General features: G+C 57.7%; 1 protein-coding gene across 1 annotated transcript in view; it reads left to right on the top strand.

Annotated features, from left to right (window-relative positions):
* The window catches only part of LMX1A (LIM homeobox transcription factor 1 alpha), a 118591-nt gene that overhangs the window by 63078 nt on the left and 33420 nt on the right, over positions 1-22093 (top strand). The window contains exon 4 of the mRNA XM_036344650.1: positions 19458-19690. Coding sequence (XP_036200543.1) covers positions 19458-19690 — 233 coding nt within the window. The remainder of the gene's footprint in view (positions 1-19457; positions 19691-22093) is intronic.

The raw sequence follows: 22093 nt of genomic DNA, 5'->3' as shown, positions 1-22093 counted from the left end.
CCAGTTCCCCAAAGGGAAACGGAGGCATGCAGCAGCCGAGCTCCCTGCACCGAGAGAGCGGAGGAGCCGGGCATCGGGACGGCCGCACGGAGGTGGAGTTAAACTCACAGACGCTCTCTCAGGTTCCGGGGGAGGACGGCTGTGGCTGTGGTGTTGGGCAGGGGCGCTGAGCTGGGCGTGCTGGGCCGCTGGACGGGCCGTAGGCTGGTGTCCCCAGGCCCGGAGCCACTGGACACGGTTGGCGAGTTTGTCTTCAGAGCGAGCAGCTCTGAGTCTGCTGTGGGAGTCACTGATTGCCCACGGGGGCCCTCAGATTCGGTGGCTCCTTGCTGTGTCCTCCGGGGCTGCGCGTCCCTGTGGCCTCCCAGAGCAAGGCCCACCGTCGGCCCAGCTGCTGCCCTCAGTGCTGATGCGGGGGTGACACCGATGCCACCCTGTTGGCCTCTGCCCAGACCAGGCTTCCGATGTGCTGTCCTGAGGGCCTGTACGTGAGCCTCGTCCCGTCCCACCCTCCTGCCCACCGCCAGCCACGCCGGCAGCTGGTCCTAAAGCGGGCAGAGTGGGCGCCTGGGCTCATGGGGCCACGAGGTTGGGAGATCAGGTGGAGGGGGGGCAGGAGGGACAGAGGAGACACTGGGTGCAGCGGCAGGCAGAGCAAAAAACACCCGTGGCAGTGACAACCAGTGCTTGATGAAGGACTTGGCGTCTGGAGGTGCCAGGAGGAAGGGACGAGGTTATGCTGAAGAAGAGGAAGCTGCTGAAGCGAGAGCCCGGCCAGCCTTCATTCTTTCTCGGAGTAGCTGCGAGGGTCCCCTGGTGCCAGGGGCACGCCTGGGTCCCCGGGCACAAACCTGAGTAAGCCACAGCCACGTGTCAGAGGCTGCAGGTGGTGGCCGGGGGGATGCGGCGGGAGCTGGGGCAGTACAGTGGGCGCTGGAACAGCTCGGAGTCGGGAGCCGGGTGAAGCTGCCCACCGCTGAGCTCGGTGACCTTGGCACGTCACTCTGCCTCTTGCACCTCCGTTTACCCGCCTGCAGCGTGGACACAGCTTGTATCTCCGGGGTAAGGGCTGTGTCAGTGAGTGTGTGTCCAGCCCATGGATGTGACTAGTGTAGGTAACTGACATCATTAGCTACTAGTTATTCCCAGAAATTCACTGGGCACTGACGGACAGGTCGTACACTCGCTGGGGTTCGTAGGCCCCTGGAGGAACCCCACTTTAGTTCCTCATTGGCCCCAGCCAGTCGGAAAGGCTGCATTCTCACCCACATGCCCCTTCCTCTGCCACGCTGGCAGGAAGCATTCCAAGTGCTGCCGTGCCCGGGGGTGGAGGATGGGGCTGCCGGCGGCACGGCGGGTAGAGCAGGGATTCCAGGGCCTGAGGCCAGAGGGGCTGTGGCAAGAGGAGGCTGGGTGTGCCTGGTGGCCAGGCTTTCCGTGGAGCAGGGGCAGCCCGGGACCCATCCACTCAGAGAGGAACACTCATCCCCCATGTGAGAGGGAGTCTGAGGAGGAAGAGGCAGCGAGCGATGCCACCCGGGGCTGCAGAGCCTGTCTGCGGTGCTCCGACAGCGTCCCAGGTGCTGGCCCGGCCCGGGAATGCCCCTTCCGGTGGAGGGCTTGGCAGAGAGGGCCTCTCGAAGCTGGTGCTCCGGGAGTGAGCCTGGCTGAGGGTGGAGAGGCGGGCAGATGCCAAGACAACTTCATCGCGGAGACGTGCCACCCACAGAGCCTTTCTGACCCTAGCCCCTCCCATCTCCAGGGTCCTCCACTCTGGCCTGCCCTGCAGTTGCCATCCACCAGCCCCGCCAGCTGGTCACGCTTCCCTGCCTGCTGCTCCCCATGGGCCCATGTGGACCCCTCTCCGGGCATCACCTTTCCCTTCCCAAACAGTCAGACCGAAGCCCCCAGAGCTGTCCCCCTCCTGCTCCCCGCTTCCAGCTTCTCATGCGTTTAGACGCTGCCCACATTGCTGATGGTCACTGACACGCAGGGCCTGGCCTGGGAGGCTCAGTGCCCCTCAGCCAGGCCCTCCCCTGTCTCTGTGCCTCCTCACTGCCCAGAGCCTCCTCACTGCCCAGGGCCTCCTCACTGCCCGGCTCCTCCTCACTGCCCGGCGCCTGGTTCTCCCCTGGAAGTTGGAGTGACCGGCAGGGATGATGGAAGAGCACTTGCAGGTGTGCAGGTCCGTGCACCCCGTGAAGGGCCTCGTGTGGGGAGCCAGCAGCACAGCCCTCCTCCCAGCGCCTCAGGGTGTCCCCGCCCCCTCTGAGGAGCTGAGGAGCTTTTCCAGCCCCGGAGATGGTGTCGGTCACTCTTTAAACAAGTAGCCACTCCTTGCAAATACCTCGTGGTGTAGAGTAACATTGTCGGAGGTGGTTTTCGTGGCCAAGTCAGGACAGGGTGATCCTAACCCGCGCTCTGGATCCTGCGCTCACCCTGGGTTAGGCGTGAGCTTGCGGGGCCTCTGGCTGCTCACGCTTGTAGGTCACCATCAGTCGCATGTGCGGGGTCCTCCTGGGACCCTCGGGCGGCTGCGTGGGGGTGGGGGGGCTGGGCGATGCCAGAGGCTGCAGGGCAAGGCGAGGGCCGCTCTCTGGGAATGGCTGTCTGGCTGGAATATTTTTATGATTAAAGAGCTCTTCATCGACAAGGCCCCAACTTTGAAGTCCCAGCAGGCTCTTGTCAGAAAGGGAGGGGCTCGCGCAGCTTCCAGGACCTCCTAACGGGCACGAGGGGTAGCGAGGGTTTCCGGGATGCGTGGCCAGAGTGTCTGTTGGGTAGAGGACCGAGCATGCATTCTCGGGGCTGTGTGGACGGCTCGCTCTAGGGCGAGTCATTCCGGTTTTCCTCATTCCCCCCCCTCCTGGCCCTTCCCCCTCCAGCCTCTCTGTGCAAGTCCCATCACTCACGCTCCCCTGCCTTTGTGAAACCTCAGCGTCGGTCCCAACACAGTTGTGGTTATCTCCTTGCCTAGCCCAGTCTGCTCTTGTTCTCGGAGTTGGCTGGTGTTCAAACTCATGGGGCGGAAGACACACACACACAAACACACGCACACACATGCACACATGCGCACACATGTGTGCGCACACGCGCGCACACGGCACCAGGAATGCTCGACTAGAGGGGCAGGAGCACAGCTGCTCAGGCTCCCCCCACCCCCACCCCCGGCCCATCCAGGAGCACAGCCCCTTCCTGCTGGTTACAGAGCGGAGCTGGCCTGGGGCAGGGGGACGGGGTGGGGGGAGGCAGGAAAGTGTTCTCAGGTCTGTGTGTCACCGAGGGGTGAGTGTGTCCTCGGGCAGCTTCCCTGGGTGTTTCTCACCCATGCTTGAGCGGTGGCACTGAGTCTGGCTGAGCCCAGGCTTCTGCTTGTTGGGAGGTGTCGCACTTGCTGACGGATCATTGCCGTTTTTTTATCAGGCAGCGAAGCCGCTGGAGGCAGGGCCAGGGGGGCTGTGCGCCTGCAGAGGCCCAACCCGGTCAGCTGGGAGGCCGGGAGGAGCTGCCCTCTGGCCCTTCAGGGGCCATTTCAGTCAGCAGTCGGGCTGGCTTGGTCAATGAGAGCTCACTTATTGGAAACCGTAGGGTTTCGTCCACTGTTAGGCCCAGAGTTCCTACAAATTCTGGTCTAGTGCATTTAAATTAAAAGTCAAAACGAGACCAAGGAAACCCCTCACTCTGGCTAGATGGACTCACACTAGAACCGATCGCCCTAAAAACAGGTCAGGAAATGGGAACGGTTATCAACTACTGAGGGCCTGCTGTGCTCCGTCGCTCTCCTCTCCATCTGCTGCTGTATTCAGTTCCCCCACGACATCATGAAACAAGTGTCGTCATCTCCACGTTACACGTGGGGAAACGGAGGCTCGGAGACATTAAGTAACTCGCTGCTGAATGGGTTCCCACCAGAGTCTCGCCTCCAGGCGTTTGCAGCTTTCGCCTCCACGGTGCGTTACATCCGTGACCTCCATGGCAACGGGGCCATAAAGTTTCCGGGGACTTAGCAGCCCTGAGGCTGTGGCTGGAGACGGTCCACGGCGCTCCCCGGGGGTGGCGGCATCTCGGCCAGCTGCCTCCTCTGATGTCCGCAGGCAGGGCTCACCCCTGGAGTCTGGCGCAGGGCAGGTGGGTCATGCCTCGCTTTTTAGAATCGGCGGCCAGCCCTGACATCTACGCCCCAACCTGCACTCCAAATTAGTTCAAGTCATTCCAGCTTAATTCAGTCTGACCGGCAGTATCAGCACGCGCTCTGGGCCAGTGCTGTGCGCTGTATGCCGGGCATACGAAGAGTGAATGTTCCCCTGGGGACAATGCAGCGAGGGGCAGGTAGAAGCCCGTATTCATAAATCAGCGACATGAACCCATGTGGATGTGTAGCGGGCTCTGAGTGCACGTCACTGCAAGTGTAGAGGCGTGTGTGTGCAGAGGTCCGGACGTGGGGACGGAGGAGAGGGAGGGATGAAACTGGCCTGAGCGGTGGGGGAGAAGGGCACTCCAGCCCCAGCAGGTGTGTGCTCCCAGGACCCGTGGCCGACACGCACAGGCGAGCTAGGATGAGGTGCCTGGGCGGGACCTCTCCAGCTCCCCGAGCCTGGGATGTGGGGTGCTGACTGTGTCTGACTCAGGGTGGTGATGAGGAGCCCACGACCCACCTAACACCCGGAGCAGTGCCTCGGGCACAAGGGTTCGGCGAGCGTGACGATGCCAGCCTGTGTCTCGCCTTCCTTGGGCGCTGCCCTGCGGCATCTCCCTGCCGTCCCGTGTGCTGTCCCCTGGCGCCCTCGCCATGCAGCCTCACCCACTCCAGCTGCCGCTCGGCTCTCCTCAAGCTCGTGCTGGACCTCTGAGAGCCCGCGGTAGGGCCGTCGGCTGTCCTCGCACGAGCGACTCAGGGTGCGTGCGGGTAACAACACTTGTGTATTACAGACAAGCCGTCATTTAACCGTGTGCTGCAGGGTGAGCTGGGGAGGAACGTCCATTGTAGCGGAGCCCAGACAGGGCCCTGACCAGCCGGGGGCCCTGACTTTCTGGGCACGTTTCTCCCTTTGCGGTGGTTCCGTGTGGCATCTGTCGGAAGAACGGGCTTTGTGTGCGGACTTGCCTGGGCTCGTGACTGGCTGTTAGGAGGTGCCCGCTGGGTGGTGTTGGGGTCCCTGTGAAGCTGGCCACACAGGCTGCACTCTTTAGACCGCCCACGCTGCTCCCCTTTGCAAGGGTCGGGGGCGAGTCCCCAGACGTGGCAGGTCGCTGCTGGATGGCGATGGCCTCACACAGCCCTCGTCCTGAGCCGGAGTGACAGCAGGAGGACCTGCCCCAGGGCAGGAGCCCAGTCCTCACAGCTGAGGGCCTCGCCGCCCGCGGGGCCTTACCGCCTCCAGCTGGGCTGGTGCAGATCCAAACCGCGGAATGCTGCCCGGGGGACGGGGGGATGTGGGTGCGACGCAGGGCTGGGCCACGGAAAGTCCTCCGTTTCCTCCTCGCGCGGCCAGCGCTGTGCTGACAAATGCCTGTCTGTGGCCCGTAGAAGAATGTCCACGAAGATCTAAGTCCCACCTCCTTCCCAGCCCCTCATGCTGCTTGGGGACCTCCCCAGGCAGTGCTGCGAGCCCAGGGCCTTGTCAGCCCCCGGTTTACCCTCCCTGGCCTCTTCCTAAACCACACCATCAATAACCATCGCTCCGAGACCCCATCCGGACCCGGCCTGGCTGCTCCGGGCCTCCCGGGGCCTTTGGGTTTCTCTGTGCCTCTTACTTCAGCACCGGACCATGGAACACGGCCAGCAGCTCCCAGCCCATCTGCACCCTCCCCCAGCTCGTCCCATCCCCCCCACCCGCCCGTCTTCCCCTCCCCGTGGTTTTGGTCTGTGTCGATGGAGGCCTGCACACTCTCAGACCTGGGGTGTGCATTGGTTTGGGCCAGTGGACGCAGGGACAGGCGGGATGACGGGTGGGAGGAGGGTGTGCGGGCCCTTGCACAGTTCGTGGCACCTCGAGTTGGTCCTGCTGTTTTCCACGAGCGAAGGGAGCTGGTTGGTGCTTCAGCCACCGGCGTAACCAGATCACTGCGGGCTCTTGAAAAATGGAGCTCTCCACAACAGCAAATGTTTGCGATTAGCTTTCACATGGGGTGGAATTTGCTTTCGCGTCCGGACGGCATGCTAGGCAGCCAGGGTCTGGGGAAGCACTCCTGGTCACGCCCGGGGCCTCACTGGGGGGGCGGGCCTTCCACACCATGGTCTTCATGGGCCAGCCAGGCCCGAGCCCACCCTCTGCTTGGCATGCCCACTGCCTTCCAGGTGCTTCTGCCTGCCCAGCAGCAGGGAGAGCTCGGTCTCGTCCCTTCAGGGCGGGGCTCAGCAGCCTGTGTGGCCTCAGGGGCCCTTGCCTCTCAGGTTGAGCTGCTGTCAGCCCTGGGGCTGGTGGTGTAGGTGGTCCCACCCAAGGGTTGTCCCATGGGAGCCACATGCTGTGATGGCCGCTGCTTAGGACACGGAGGCGGGCCTGGAACCAGAGCCCAGGTGAGCACTGAGGCTCGTAGGTACTGGGCGCAAGGAGCACAGTGGAAGGACAGGCCTTCAGCCCACAGCCGTTGGAGCGGGGGTCACTGTTGGTTCGGCAGTTCATCCGGGTCCTCAGAGATCCAGCCTCTGTCCTGACCCCCACCCTCCCTGCTGGCCCGCGTGCCTGCGGGGTGGCTCCCACCCTCCAGGACGCGCTCTGCGGCGGGGCGGCCTGAGGTGCAGAGCTGGGCTATGGCTTCTTCGATGTTTGCTTCTCACTCATAGCTTCCTCTTTCTCAGAAGTCCTCCCCCACTCCCACCCTCCCCCCCCGCCCACCTCACTGACTTTCCCTCTTATCTCTTTGCCGTAACTGGGCCATGTGCCCACCCCGGGGCTGGGCACTGGCAAAGGGGAAAGAGATGGGTCACTTGGCTGAGATGAACTATGACTCGTCCTGGGATGGGGCACTGCTGCCCAGCCAAGTCAGGGTTCTCTTAGCAAGAACAGTGTCTCCGGGAGGTGACAACGGTGTCTGCTGTGGTGGCCCCGCACTGCCCGAAGGCCGCGGTCACTAGGGTGCTGGGAGGAGAGGAGTGGATCTGGGAGTGGGGGTGGGGTGTCCACGCCTGTCCAGGCTCCTTCCGCACGTACTCCGTGTGCTGGCCTCACCTCATGCTTCAGCTCAAAGGTGTGTCTAGACCCTCATTTCCTACAGAAGAGGTCGGAGCCAGCTCAGCAACCCTCCTCCATCGCGTTCAGAACAAGCTCGCGTCTGGCAGGAGGCACACATTCCTGCGTTATCTCCGACGCTCCTCTGTGTGGGCAGGTAGCAGGCAGGCTGGTCGCCTTCCCACCTGCCGAGCTCGCCGTGGGCTTCTTGTCGGACACCCTGGCTCGCTCTGGAGTCTCCGCGCGGCACGTCTGCCCGTCACTCACTCGGCTCAGATTCCAGTTATTAGTTAAGGTTCTAGTTTAGGGCTTTGTTCCCTTGATCACTCCAACTGGAAGCTTCCCGTCTTTGAGTTTCTAAGCCCTTGTCATCACTGAGCCCACAGGAGCCACAGACAGCTGATGGGGAGACGCCCTGACAGGGAGGGGGCAGGGCTCAGCTGCCTCTGAAGGCTGGGGAGGATTGGGGAGGTGAGAGGACGGAAGCCGGGCCAGGTCCTGAGGGCAGGGCGAGCCCATCTCTAAGGCCAGGTCTTCACTCTCCTGCTCTCGCCTCACCTTCAAGCGTCTTAATACTCTGTCCCCAGGCGCATTGGCTCATGGGTGCCACGCTGGACAGCACGATTGAGGATGATGTCTGTGTCATCGCAGAAAGTTCTACGGGACGGCGACGCCCACGGGTCACCGGGTGGTGTCCACTCACGTCTCACACATAACTTGTGGCTGTGATTTCCGGCCGGGAATACTGTTTCACAGAGATCTTTGCGGTTCTTTCGCTCCTCCTGTCTGGCCCTGTCCTCCAGGCCCCTGGATGGAGCTCGATGGGGAAGGTGCAGAGCATGTGAGAGGCACCAAGGCGCAAAGTCTACCCCAGGCTTGCGCCTGAGGGCGGCTGTTCTGCTGGCCGGCACTGCACACCTGCCACCATCCCTGCTGGCTTTGCCACCTCGACCCAGTGCTGCTTCCTTCCACACAGATTCCACGGCCGGTGCTCTCCTGGGCTAGACCCGGCCTTGTTAGGGGTCTCAGTCGGCTGTTACTCAGGAGGTTGGGGGTAGTCTCTGGGTCTTTCCTCTCTGGGTAGAATGCTTGGGTGTGATTGATAACCTCTCTCATCCAGTTCTGCCTGATCAGGAGCTGGAGTTGATAACGGTGAGAGTGTTGCCAGTGGCCACACAGAGCCTTTCAGGTGCAAAGCATGTTACGGTTTTGTTAGAATGGCGCTCCCGCTAAGTTAGGCGGTGATGTGATGGAGCTTTGGTGGGTTTGGGCCTTAACAGACAGGATTTGAATCCTGCCGTCTCCGGTTACTAGCGGTGTCAAACTGAACAAGTTACTTAAACCTGCCTTTGCCTCTCTTTGTCTCATTGTGAGGTGGGTGATAGTGAGTGACGCGATTCAGTTGGGTTCTCAGTGGGCTCCTCTGGCTTCTGGGTGGCTGTGAACAGGTCAGGAGGCAGGAGGAGCAGGTGGTGCAGTGGGAAGCGGCTGAGGGTCCGGCCAGGTGTAGTGAAAGCAGCAGAGGTGGCGAGTGGTCAGGTTCTGGTCATCCCTTGAAGGTGGAGCAGAAATGGCTGGTGGACAGTTTGCAGGGGATTGTGGGCAGGACTCAGGAATGATTCTGAAACGTTTGTCTCCAGTGACAGGAAAGTTGTAAGTGCTTTTCATCAACAGAGGAGTGGCGGCTGTGGTTGGAGCGGTTAGAGTTGGGGTGTGAGGTGTGTGTGATGAGGTCAGGAATTCTGCTTTGGTGTTAAGTTGGGGATTTTGATTAGAAGCTCAAGTGACAATATTGAGTAGGTGGGTGGATATACAAGTTGGATTTAGGAGAGAGCTCCGGTGGCGAGTGACATTTCAAAGCCATTGAAAGTAATTTAAAGTATTGAAACTGGATAAATCACCAAGGACAATGATTTTAGATAGAAAAGAGGGTGAGACATTTCAAGTTGAGGGAGATGAGAGGGACTAGCAAGGAGACCGAGAAGGTGACTGGTGAGCTAGGAGAGCGAGGGGTCCTGAAGCCAAGTGACCGCAATGCCAGGTCATCATGAGTGGACATCATTAGTGGCCTTTGCAAGGAAGTTTTGTTAGAAAGAGTAAGACAAGTGCCGAATGGGATTGGCCTTAAAAGAGAGTGGAAGCAGAGGAGCTGGAGATAGAAAATACAAATAATTTGTTCTTGAAATTTTCTACAAAGGCTATCAAATCAATACGGAGCTAAGGCCAAGAAGAGGATATTTTCCCCCCAACTTGGGAGAAATATATAAATGTAACGATATTTACAAAAACATATGATGTAGCTTTGGAGTGAACTTGAAGTGATGAAGGCTAGTGCCTACGTGGAGGAGTTCCCTGGAGAGGAGTTCAGGGCCCACTAGACCTTGAATGGAAAGGGCAAGTCCTTCTGATCACAGTTGGCTTCATATACCTACATCCTGACTACAGTGGGTTTTATTTTTCTCACTGAAAAGGAGTCAAGCAGTAGGAAGTCCAAGGATGGTGCAACTGCTCAGGAAGCTTTTAAGGACCCAGGATTCTCTCTTCTTGCTCTGTATCCTTAATAGGTGGCTTTTATTCGCTTAGTGCCAAGATGGCTGATTCAACCCCAGGTGTTATATTTTAATCCCAGGCACAGAAATAAGGGAAAAGGTGAAGAGAGATGGTGAAATGTATGCACCAGCTGAGCCTTTCTCATCTCATAAAGAGAATGATAGTTTTTCAAAAACATCTTGCTCCCCACCCCCTCATCCCCCTGGGTCCCCTGTCCTGCTTTATACGGCCACTCTTAGCTGCAAGGGAGTCTGGGCAGGTGAGATTTTCCAGCTGGGAACACAGTCACTGAGATTTTTGGTTATAGGAGGTAGAGTTCTCTAGTTAAAAAAATATATTTTTTTAATTTTTAAAAATTATGGTAATGTTTACCATAAAATTTATAACACAAAATTTATCATCTCAACCATGTTTAACTGTACAGTTCAGTGGCACTAAGTACATTCACATTGTTGTGCTATGATCACCACCATCCGTCTTCAGAACTCTTCATCTTGCAAAACTGAAACTCCACACCCATTAAACAGTAACTCCCCATTCCCATCTCCCTCAAACCCTGCCCCCCCCCATTCTACTTTCTGTCTCTATGTACTTCACTACTCAAATTATCCTACATAATAAAAGGTTCATATGCAAATCGACTGGACAGTGGAACGACTGGTCACTATGACCTGCACTGACGACCAGGGGCAGGTGCTCAATGCAGGAGCTGCCCCCTGGTGGTCAGTGCGCTCCCATAGGGGGAGCGCCGCTCAGCCCGAAGCCTGGCTCATGGCTGACGAGCGCAGAGGCAGTGGCAGGAGCCTCTCCCACCTCTGCGGCAGCGCTAAGGATGGCTGACTGCTGGGGAGCGGGCCTAAGCTGTCAGTTGGACGTCCCTCAAGGGCTCCTAGACCGCAAGAGGGCACAGGCCAGGCTGAGGGACCCCCCTCCCCGAGTTCACAAATCTCGTGCACCAGGCCTCTAGTCTCCTGTAAGTGGAGTCATACAGTGCTTGTCATTTTGTGACTGCTTTAGTTCATTTAACATAATGTTCTCATTATGTTGCAAATGTGTCAGAATTTCCTTCCTTTTTAAGGCTGAATAATATTCCATTACAATATGTTTCTGTGGAATCTCCCTCATTTGGTTTATCATTCACCTGTGGCTTTCAGCCTTTGGCTGTTGTAACAGTGCTGCTGTGAACACGCACGTACAAACATCTCTTGGCACCCCTACTTTCAATTGTTTTGGGTATTTCCCTGGAAGTAGAACTGCTGGATCATATGGGTGATTCTATTTTTAATTTTTTGAGGACCTGGGGTACCATTTTCTATATCGGCAGCACCATTTTGCAGCCAACAGTGCACATGGGTTCTCATTTCTCTGTATCCTCGTCAGGTTTTCTTTTTATAGGAGCCATCCTAACGGGTGTGGTGTCTTCCAGTTTTTAATGGGTGAGGAGAGAGTCGAAGGATAAAGAGAGTAAAAAAATGAAGGGGAAAAATAAAGAGAACAAGAGCGGGAACCTTTCTGAGCTCTCAGGACACCTGGAGTCTAGCCAGATGGAAGGGGACACGTCTCCCGGGAGAGGCTGCGTGGGCAGTGCAGGACACCTGGCCGTTTTGGGCTGGATTTTGGGATTGTGCAGAATGCCTGTGTGATGAGGCTAATAGATTCAGATAACAGAGTCTGCCCTGCCTGCCCCCAATTCAGAGCTGAGATGTTTTATGGCGTCCCATGGGCTTTGAGATCTTTGAACTAAAGACATTCTGGAGATGGAGATCATCCAGAGAGATTGGCCCCCTGTATGTGGAAGGGCAGGTCCCACGTGGTCGCTCCCTGTGGCTTTGCTGCCACGGTGGCAGGAGATCTTTACTCGGATTGTCCGTCTGTGATTGTCTTTTCTCCTCACCCTAGAAGACAGGGTGATCCTTACGAACAGGTGTTATGTATAGGATGTCCCAGAAAATGTGCACACACACTTTGAATAATTATGAAGGCAGTGTATATCAAAATACACTTCATTTTCAAAATTGAGCTGTCAGCTGTTACAGTGTGTATACATTTTGGGGGGACATCCTGTATATACAGTCATAGGCAAATTAGGTTTACAGTTGTCAGTATTACTTAATAACTAGTTATTGTGTTATTTATTATGATTGTTAACCTACTTTGCCCAACTCCTATGTGAGGAGGAGGGAGAACGACAGCAACTCCCAGGGTTTTGAGCATGATCGTGGACGGGCCACTGGCACACCAGCAGATTGGGAACAAGGCCTGTGGCTTTGAGAATTCGTCTAGTTCCTGACCCTGTGCTGTTTGTATCAGTTGATTCTATGAGGAGCTCTTGGGCTGTGACAATATGGCGCTTTCGCCCTGAAGAGCACAATGGTAAAAATGAGGAGCAATGGCAACAAAAGCAGTCAGGATTCACGGAGAGCTCGGTGTTGCCCCCTGCTGGGCTCTCAGAATCCTTCCCGTCAAAACATCATCAATAAAGCCCTGTCCGCCCACTGTTGTCATGCACACACACACACACACACACACACACAGCCAGGAACATGCATTCTTTGTAAGAGTATACATTGTATTGGCCACGTGCCATCCAGCCAAGCCAAAAATCGTGAAACAATAGGAATCTGTGCCCAGAATATCGCTAAAAATACCTCATCCCTGGCTCTGTGTGTGCTGGGTATGCTTACGAGGGTCCCAGGGGGCTAATGAGGATGAAGGGAAAGGAATACTGACATTTTCAAAGGAAACCAAACCTTTAACTCCCTAAAAAGGAAACATATATTTTCCGTGCGCCTGCCTTATGTTTCTTGCCATGTTTGCATGTCTGCGTGACACTATGGAAAGCCTGTGATCTCCGCTGTGCCACCCCGGCCTGGGTTGTGGAATCCATGCTCTCACCGCAGTCGTTTGCTCTGCAGCCTGACTCCTCGACAGCCTTCCAGGTTTCGGCAAAAACGAAGGCGGCGGTGGAGTAGGGGTGGGGAGGGGAGGGAAGGGGACCGAGAGAGCAGGAGTGACTCACTGTCTCACACACTGTCCACTTACTCAGCTGGTTAGGGTTACAGCCCAGGGGCCCAGGGACACCTTTCCATCCCCAGCTGGGCCATATTTAGTCCCTTTTATTTCTTGACCATGGACTGAGCCCCAAGCTCTGCCTGGCTCTCTCGTGACCTTCATGTTCTTTGTGGTCTGGGGGTAGGTCCCTGCTCCCTCTCAGCATCGGTTTCTTTCCAGTTATAACGTGAGGGGAGAGGCTGACTGATCTTGTGGGGGCCTGACGGCCAGGGAAGCAAGATAAGAGGGTAGACGTCTCAGCGTAGGTCCACAGCCGGTGAGCAGCGTCACTTGAGCCCTGAGAGGATCCGGGAAGGAGTCTCTTCCAAATATTTGCCAGATAGTGTCAGCGCTGGCCAAGTAGCAACTGTTGGCTCTGGTTGGCTCAACACGCAGTGCTGCCGACTTCCTGAATGGATGCTGGGCGTCGGGCAGTGGCCGGCGTGCGGGTCACCACCGTTGGCTAATGTCGGCGCTGATCTCGGGTGAGGGGAGCCCAGAGCCATGGTCGCCTGAACGAGATGCACCTGCCATCTCCTCAAGCCTGTGTCCTCTCACTGTGCCTGTCGGGCTCCTCCAGTAACTTATGAAAGGCTTGTCTGGTTTAATTTGTTACAATGAGAGTCGCAGCCTTAAGAAATGCATGAAGTTCTAATTTTGGCTCAGTCTTGCAGTAAATGATCGCATGCCAATATTGACGTGGGCAGATATGACCCATTGATTTCTGCGAGTGTCAGACACTTCAAACACGCCGTCTCCTCAGGCTCCAAGGCGTCTCGTGAGGTCGTTCTGACGCGTCGATGGAGCAGCAGGGCTTGGGAGCGTGACCACTGGCCCACAGTCTCAGAGGTGGGAGGAGCCCAGGCTTGAACCCAGGCTTGTCAGACTGGAAAACCATGCTGTCCCCACTCTTCCTGGCTCACCTCGACCAGACGCTGTGTGAGAACGAGGGAGGGACTCAGCCACCCTTTTGCGATGGACGCCGAGCCAACATGCTACCCTGCGCTTCTCAGCGAGGTGCCTCTGGGCGGTGCAGACACCACACTCGCCATTCCCATCCCTTTGTATGGCCCTCACTGCTCCCCAGGACCCCAGGGACACGGAGCCTCCGATTGGCTCTGCCAGACACTATTGTTTCCCGGTTTCTCCCCACCGCAGAGCCTCGACACTGTCTCCTATAGAAGATCCTGCCACGTCTATTGTCCCTGCAGACTTTCCCACCGCCCCAGGCCCACGGGCTCCGGCGCTTATTGTGGTGGTGTTGGCTCAGCCTCAAGGACAGAGACCTGGAGCCAGCTGACAAGGTTGCTTGTGTCACTACTTCTAAGGCCACAAGCCATGCTTTTGGTTCCCAATACTTTTGAATACTCTCCGTCAGTTCAGCCACATGGTCTCCCAGGCTCCCGGCTGCAGAGTCACCGACAGACAGTCTTGGCTTATGGCCAATGCCTGTCTTGGTGCCTGGATGACCTCAGTTACCAAGTCAACATGGCATTAGTGAGTGCTGCTGTACTGCCCCCTGGTGGAGAGGGTGGAAACGGAGCTTGTATTGCAGAGGGACACACAGACTTTCTCCCACATTCCTAAACCCAGGACTTAGAAATACACCTGATGGGCCCTGGCCAGGAGCTCAGGTGGATGGAGCGTCGTCCTGATAGGCCAAGGCTGTGGTTTCGATCCCTGGTCAGGGCACATACAGGAATCAATCAATGATGCACAAACAGGTGGAACAACAAATTGACGTGTCTCTCCCCCTCAACCCTTCCCCTTCCTCTCTTCCTAAAATCAATTAAAAAATGAAATGACCCTGATGGGAGGGGTAGGGCCGTGCAGGTAACAGGTGCCCCGCCTGCAGCTGCTTGCTGCCCGAGGCTGACAGCAGTTCTCTGCGTAGTTTGGCGGAGTGAAACCAGGACACAACCAGCTGCTCAAGTTGCAATTTGTGTGATTTCAGTCTCCATTCTTCCACTTAATTTTCCATGGCGTGGAGGCTCTGAGGAGCCCCTTTGATGTTGTCAGAATTCTGGGTTCAGGTTAATGAAGATCTCAGCTTGTAAACCTACCCTGGAGTGTCATGATGGGGGTCCCCTTATATTCCTGCTCGGTCCTCTTGGGCCTCCAAGCCCTTGCCCTGGGTGGCACTGGGTGTTCACGAGGCTGCCATGTTCTGCAGCCGTCCTGTGCCCGACCGCTGTGCATCAGCCCGTAGGGCAGAGATGGGGATGACATGGTGGCTTCCAGTGTCTGCATCTAGAGGACAAGGGGGCAGGTGGGGGGAGAGTGGAGGAAGGCATGGGAATTCATGATGAAAAAGTCAGGAGTATTGATCCTGAGGAGAAAATAAGGGCTCAGTCAGCCAGCCTCTTGGTTGTTACGTTGATAGAGCAAGAAGGCATTTTACAGAAGCGTGCTGGAAATCTTGGTTGGGTAAATCCAGATAAATGCCTAGCCCGAGGCCACTGCCGCAGGTGGGACCTGGACCCCGAGTCCACAGCCAGCGCAACCGAAAAGCTGGCCTCGACATCCTTGCATCGCTCATGGCCTTGGTCCTGAACTACCTGCCCCACCCCTCTCTCTCCATCTCCTTTACTAATCCCGATTCCCCCAGTCTCTTCACCACCATCGTATGGTTCCCATGTCATTGAGGGCTTGCATGTGCCAACCACTGTGCTAGATGGTTTCGATGCGTTAGTTCATCCTGACTGGGGCTCTGTGAGGTGGGTTCTTGTATTGGTCCCAGTTTATTGGTGAGTGAACTGGCACCACCATCACCAGACCCCGGTCACAGAGCTAAGTGGTGGAGGGGGCGGGGACCTGGATCTGAGGTGATGGGATGACTCCATGCTGCCTCCGGTCCTGCTGCCTCCACGGCTCAGTGTCTGTGGCTGAGCATCCCCGGCTCCTCCTGGCTCAACCCGCTGGCCTGCACTTCTGCCTGCACCTTGGGGACAGGCCCCCCCCCACGCTCCCAGCAGACGGGGTCCCCGCAGGAACTGCTTGGTCCTGAGCATGTTGGAGTAGTGTAGACTCCTCACGGTGGTGCTGGGCTAGAGAGGGTCTCCCGGGAACTGTTTGTTCTTAACCTAAATCCACAGCGGAGGGGCCTCTCTCAGGGGCCCCTCAGGGTACTTTGGGGCCCAGGAGCTGAGAGCCCGACGGGGTCAGCTTGGTCCTGACTCCTGCCCATCACCCCCAGGGGCAGCAGCATCTCCGGACGCCCTGCAGAGCCAGGGCCTGTCCAGAAACCCTCGCACGAGCCGCGGCCGCACCCCAGCTGCCTGATCTTTCTACTTATTTCTGCTGAGAAAACAGTGCCAGACGGATGGGGCGCAGGAGAGAAGGGGGGAAAGAGCCTGTGAGTGGCCCCCCGAGGCCCGTCCCGGGGATACTGAGCTTACAGAGGGGTTCTCGCCGAGCCCTTCCCCCACAGAGTGGGCGTGGCCGTGGCTGTAGAAATGCCGCGGTTCCTGGCACCACGCGGATGTTCAATAAAGATGAATCCCTCGCTTCTGTCTTCCATGAGCTTCTTTTCCTTTGAAGTAAAATATTGTGGGGGCTGAGCCATGTCGTAATGACAAGGACCCGATATGCAGAGTGTGGACGCAAAACCAGTCAGCGTCCCGACATGTGGCCGTCCTTTGAGCCAAGACAGATCCCTGTACTCTCTGTGTCTCCTCTCTTCCTTCTGCTCCCCATCCTCCCAGCGACCCCCCGTAAAACATCTCAGCTCTGAATTGGGGGCAGGCAGGGCAGACTGCATGTGCCCACCTTGTTCCACAGGGGCAGCGGGAGCCACGTGTCCACCTGGCCTCGCGGGCCGTTGGCTGTTCCTGCCGCTCGGGGACAGCCCTCCCATCCTCCCCAAGGCCCCCTCTTCTTGATCACCTTAGACTGGTGCCCGAGGAGTCCCTCAGGTGCCAGCCTTCATCCCTGCTTTGGAAACGTTCTTGTCTCCATAGCTACAGAGCAGGATTCCAAACCTGTAAGAAAGGCATGAAGCGTGAAATGGAGCAAATTAAGGACTTTTCCAGCCTGGGGAGTTTCAGACATGCCTAGGAGCAACCGCTTAAAGATTTCTTCAAGTGGAATCTTCCCTAGAAATCAATCATCGATCCATCCATCAATCAATGGATCAATTCTTTCTTGAAATGTGTTTCCCACAGTCCCAAGGGCTTGCATTTCACCCCTGTCCCTCTCCCACTCTGGGTACTTCCTTCCTCCTCCATGTTCCCCAAAAGGATTTTATATACACACACACACACACACACACACACACACACACACATATATATATATATATATATATATACATATATATGTATATATATACACACACACACACACACACACTTATACATACCAATACATATATACATACGGAGAGAGGGGGTTTAGCTGTGGTGCTGTGTGTGCATGTGTGCTTGCACACGATCTCTTTGGCCTTTGCTGTGTTGTATTTGTGAAGACGTAGCTGTGAATGATACAGTCCTGGGAAGATGTTGTTTGGAGAACTGCATGGCAAGGTGGATCATGCCGAAACTGTCTGGGGGCCTGAGATGAGGTGCTGGCCGATTGGTGTCTCTGGTTAATAGGTGTGAAGTGAGGGGACCCCGGGGATGGACGCTGGGTCCGCCCAGGCTCTAAGTTTTTTATGTCACTCTGGTCCATCGAAGGTCAGAGCTGAGGTCCCTGGGTAAAGGGTGGAAAGGAGCCAGGTCTTCCTGCTCCGCCCCCTGTGCTCTGGCCCCAAATCGGCCCCTTCCTCTTCTCTTCCGTCCTCCAGGCGCCTGGGACAGCGGGAGGCTGCAGGGAGGCAGCGTGCTGGCCCCGTGGGAAGGATGCGGTTGTCCGAGGGTGCGCCTCCCGCTGCCCCGCGCGCTGGCCTGCCCTCGGTCCCTCTTGTCCGGTACCTCCTCCTCCACGCCTCAGACTCCCGCCACGTGGGCTCTGTGGAGCCGAGGACAGGTTCCTCCTGGTCCTGCCTGGTGCCTGCCCACCTGCCACCTGCCGTTCCCCTGCGAGGTGAGGGCTGACCTGCCACATTCCCAGGAGAATCTGTAATGGGGGAGCCTGGAGCTGTCTGATGCCCAGAAGAGCGGGCCGTGGTGAGACCTGCCCGTTCTCAGGGAACAGCCGGGCCAGGCTCTGCCCCAGCGAGGCCTCAGTAGCATTCAGGGGAGGCCAGGCCCCTGGGAAACTGGGGAGAGACAGCTGCATTTTGTGACCTAGGCTTTTGACCTAGACTTTCTCTGAGCCTTCAAGAAAAGGGCAAGGTGTGTGTCAGCAGCTGTGTTCTCCGTGGCACCGGCAGCTGTGCACACATGTGGCACACGTGACGGGCTGTGTGCATCTTGCTCCTTGAGTTGCTCAGGGGGAGGGAGGGCGACAAGAGTCGAGGGTGAGGGGGACCTGGTTTTCACCTAGAGGGGACCTAGTGGAGGGAGACAGGACCTCACGTCGGTCCTCGTCTCTACCCCCCACTGACCAGGCCTGGGATTTGAGCCCATGCAATTCCCGCCCCTCCCCCAGCTGCTGGGGAGCCCACCCGACCCCCCTCAGTGAGGGAGAAGGTTGCAGTGGGGACGACCCTCAGGAGGAGGAGGGGCCGACTCACAGGGTGGAAGGAAGCTAACAAGCATACGTGTGGCCACCTGCGCTGCAGACGCCTGGACCTGCTGCCTCCTGAGTGTCAGCGGGGAGGGGCCAGCGGGGGGCTTGGTAGGACGGGCCTAGGAGGGGCTCCCGGGAGGGACTGACCGGCCGGCTCAGGTAGGCCGACAGGATGAAGTTGTGGCTCTTCTCCTGAAGCGCAGCGCCCACCATAGAGGGGGGTCAGGGCGACTGGTCAGGGGACGGGTATGCCCAGAGGCCCAGGGGCCAGCAGCCCTCCCCTCCTCCGCTGCCAGCAGCACCCCACACGGGCAGCGGAGGAGGGGAGGGCTGCTGGCCCCTGGGCCTGCGTTTGGGGCCACACCGGCCCCTGGGGCTGTCCACCAGCCTCACCCCCTTCTTTAAGTTTTGAGGAAGAGGGAGGCCGCCAGGTGCTCCAGGTGCGAGCAGGGACGGCTGTGTGGTGGCCCAGGCCTGCGCTTCTGACCCGGGCCGTGCGGGACACGCCTGCAGGCGGCCCTGTCCTTCAAGGAGTCCCTGGAGGTGGCCCATTCCTTCTCTAGCCTGGCTTCCTTCACTCTGGGAAGAGAGGGGGGGCGTGGAGTGGTGCATTCTCACTCGGGCAGTTCTACCCGCCTTGCCGTGTCCTCTCTCGTCAGCTGATGACCTTTCCACGCCCTTGACCCTCGGGTGTCAGGGACAGAGAGGCTTTCTTTCCCAGTTGCTTAAAAAAGAAAACTCTTTGTTTTGGAAATAGAGACATGGATGCTATCAGGAATGAACCAGAGATATTTTCAGGGCACGTTCATTATCTCTTGCTTATGCCACAGGCTTTGACAAAGAATTAGGTCGTCCTGAGGTCGTTTGGGAAGGAGAGCGCCTCTCCCAGACCACCCTGCAGTGTGACGAGGACAGGAGCGGCCGTGGTGGGAACCCGCTGTGTGTCGTCTGGGTTCCAGGACTTCCCGTGCCGGCCTCCTCGGCCCGTTCTCCAAGCTCCTTTTCCTGCTGACGTGAGGGAGACAGGGGCCCGCGGACCTTTGTCACAGACCTCCCTCCTTTATCCTGCTCCAGGCTGTTTGCTGTCAAATGTGGGGGCTGCTTGGAGGCCATCGCACCCAACGAGTTTGTGATGCGGGCCCAGAAGAGCGTGTACCACCTGGGCTGCTTCTGCTGCTGCGTGTGCGAGCGGCAGCTCCAGAAGGGGGACGAATTCGTGCTGAAGGAGGGCCAGCTGCTCTGCAAAGGCGACTACGAGAAGGAGCGGGAGCTGCTCAGCCTGGTGAGCCCGGCGGCGTCTGACTCGGGTGAGTGCCCGCAGTGGGCCCTAGGGGAGAGGGGGCTGTGGGGGAGGGGGTGACCATCTGCAGTGCCTTCCTGGAAGGCCATCTACCAGGCGGCCTGGCTCACGGAAGGCAGCTCTGTGCTTCCGGGAACTTGCCCTGTAGCTGGGAGTGCTCTCTGTACAGTCAGGATGGCCATGATGTGCCAGGTAACAAATGACCCCGATTCCACGGCGCCCACCGTAGACACTCATTCACACGCTCACAGGCTCTGGTTGGTGGAGTGACTGCTCCAGGCTGGCGGTCTCCAGCGCCTGCACCCAGCTGGCTCAACTCAGGCCGCAGCCCCGGCTCACGTCCCCTCCATGCACACCCTCGGGGGTCCAGCTTGAGGGGCAGCAGGTCCAGGTCTGGTTCTTGCCCTGGGAGTGGCCCGCACACAGAAGGCATGCCCAGCCCTACAGCTCCTTTCACATCTGCCGAGGCGACTTAAAAGCTCGGACCCCAATTCCAGAAGACGGAGCCCCCGGGCACCAGGGGCCCTGCCTGGTGTGGGCACGGGATGCTCTTCTAGGGAGGGATAGGAGGAGGCCATGGTCCGCCCGCTTCATTGCCAACTCTGCTCAGCCTTGTCTGCTCATCTAAGCCGAACTCTGTGGCCCTCACTCGGCGGAAGGAGGCCTGCTCACCTGCCTTTCCCTCTGGGCACCTTGCTGAGCCTCCCACTTGGGCCTCCTCCCCAGAATATTGCAAAATCTTTGAATTCCCCAAGGGCTTAGAAAGACGTGCACACCCAGGGGCCACCACCCTTTCTCATGTGGAAGTAGATGCCGGGGTCCGAGCTGGCACACAGGTGTGGGCCTTGACCACTGAGCTGTCCAATTGTAGGTTTTAATGGGCTGAAAACTCAGTAGGAGGCGTTCGTGTTTTCCTGCCTCCCACCCCCGGGCGCAAAGACAGGAAGAACAGCTGGATGGAAGTGGCACCGAGGCGTGGTGCCTTCCCCGCCACGGGTCCAGCGCGCCCGCCTCTGCACACCTCTTCTCATGGCCGCGATGGACACACTGGAGCTTTCCGGACACTCACGCAGTCAGCAGCCACACCTGAGTGCCGAGGCCAGGGCCGGGCAGGACACGAATGACCAGAGTGGTGGGGGTGGGAAGTCTACAAGCCACAGCCACGAAGGAGTTACAGAAACCGTATTTTGGCTAGAAAAGTAAGAACTAAATGAGGACATAGCTGCCCTCCAAAGGCTGGCTCAGACCTATTTTTCCTCTAATTTCAGTAAGCAGGACTCACCAGTAACAAGCCAATCACTCTCTCAAGGCAGCCGCCTAGCTTAGCTTGTTCCCAGCTGCAGAGCTAGACATCACGTGTTCCACTGCTTACCCCACCGAGCGCTTACACTGTAGGTAAACAGCGAAGGAGAGCTGCCTGACTCAACGTGGGGGACGTCCGAAGTCCTTCTAGAGATCGGGACTAACAGAGGGGGCTCCTCAGGAGAAGGACCCAGCTGTGGAAACCCCTGCTGGCAGGGGCGGGGGGCTGGTTCTAGAAAAGTCCCAGGTGCCTTTCAGCTCTAAATCTCTCAGTGTTGTTGCAGCTTTAAATGGTGACAGTAAAGTCTCAAACAAAATCAAATACATTACCTGTTGCCCTCGATTTGTCAAGTATATACATCTTGCCTGTCTTGCATTATAAAACGTGCTGTGCACCAAGCCCGCCTCATGGACAGTCGATGGCTCTGGAGCAGTGCTGAGCTCCCTTCCTTTGCCCTTCCAGGAGTCCAGGCAGAGAGGCGCAGGAGGAGAGGGTGTGAGCAGGAGGAGAGGGTGTGAGCAGGAGGAGAGGGTGTGAGCAGGAGGAGAGGGCACAGGAGGAGAGGGTGTGAGCAGGAGGAGAGGGTGTGAGCAGGAGGAGAGGGCACAGGAGGAGAGGGTGTGAGCAGGAGGAGAGGGTGTGAGCAGGAGGAGAAGGTGTGAACAGGAGGAGAGGGCACAGGAGGAGAGGGTGTGAGCAGGAGGAGAGGGTCAGCAGGAGGAGAGGGTGTGAGCAGGAGGAGAGGGCACAGGAGGAGAGGGTGTGAGCAGGAGGAGAGGGTGTGAGCAGGAGGAGAGGGTGTGAGCAGGAGGAGAGGGCACAGGAGGAGAGGGTGTGAGCAGGAGGAGAGGGTGTGAGCAGGAGGAGAGGGCGTGAGCAGTGAATTCCTAATGAGTCAGTGAAATGTCTCAGTAGACGTCCATCTGATCTTAAAGAGTTTCGATTTGGGGATCTGTCCCAGTCCACACACAATTTCTCCCCTCATTCCTGTCCTGAGCGCCTCTCCTATGGTAGGTGCTCGACAAATACTTGTGGAGGGAATGATCGAATGACCTGTCATCTTTAACATTAAAATAAATACTTTTTTTATTGATTTCAGAGAGGAAG

The sequence above is a fragment of the Myotis myotis genome, unplaced genomic scaffold (genome assembly GCF_014108235.1).
Source record: "Myotis myotis isolate mMyoMyo1 unplaced genomic scaffold, mMyoMyo1.p scaffold_m19_p_18, whole genome shotgun sequence".
Lineage (NCBI taxonomy): Eukaryota > Metazoa > Chordata > Mammalia > Chiroptera > Vespertilionidae > Myotis > Myotis myotis.
This window is presented reverse-complemented; position numbering and strand designations above follow the sequence as displayed.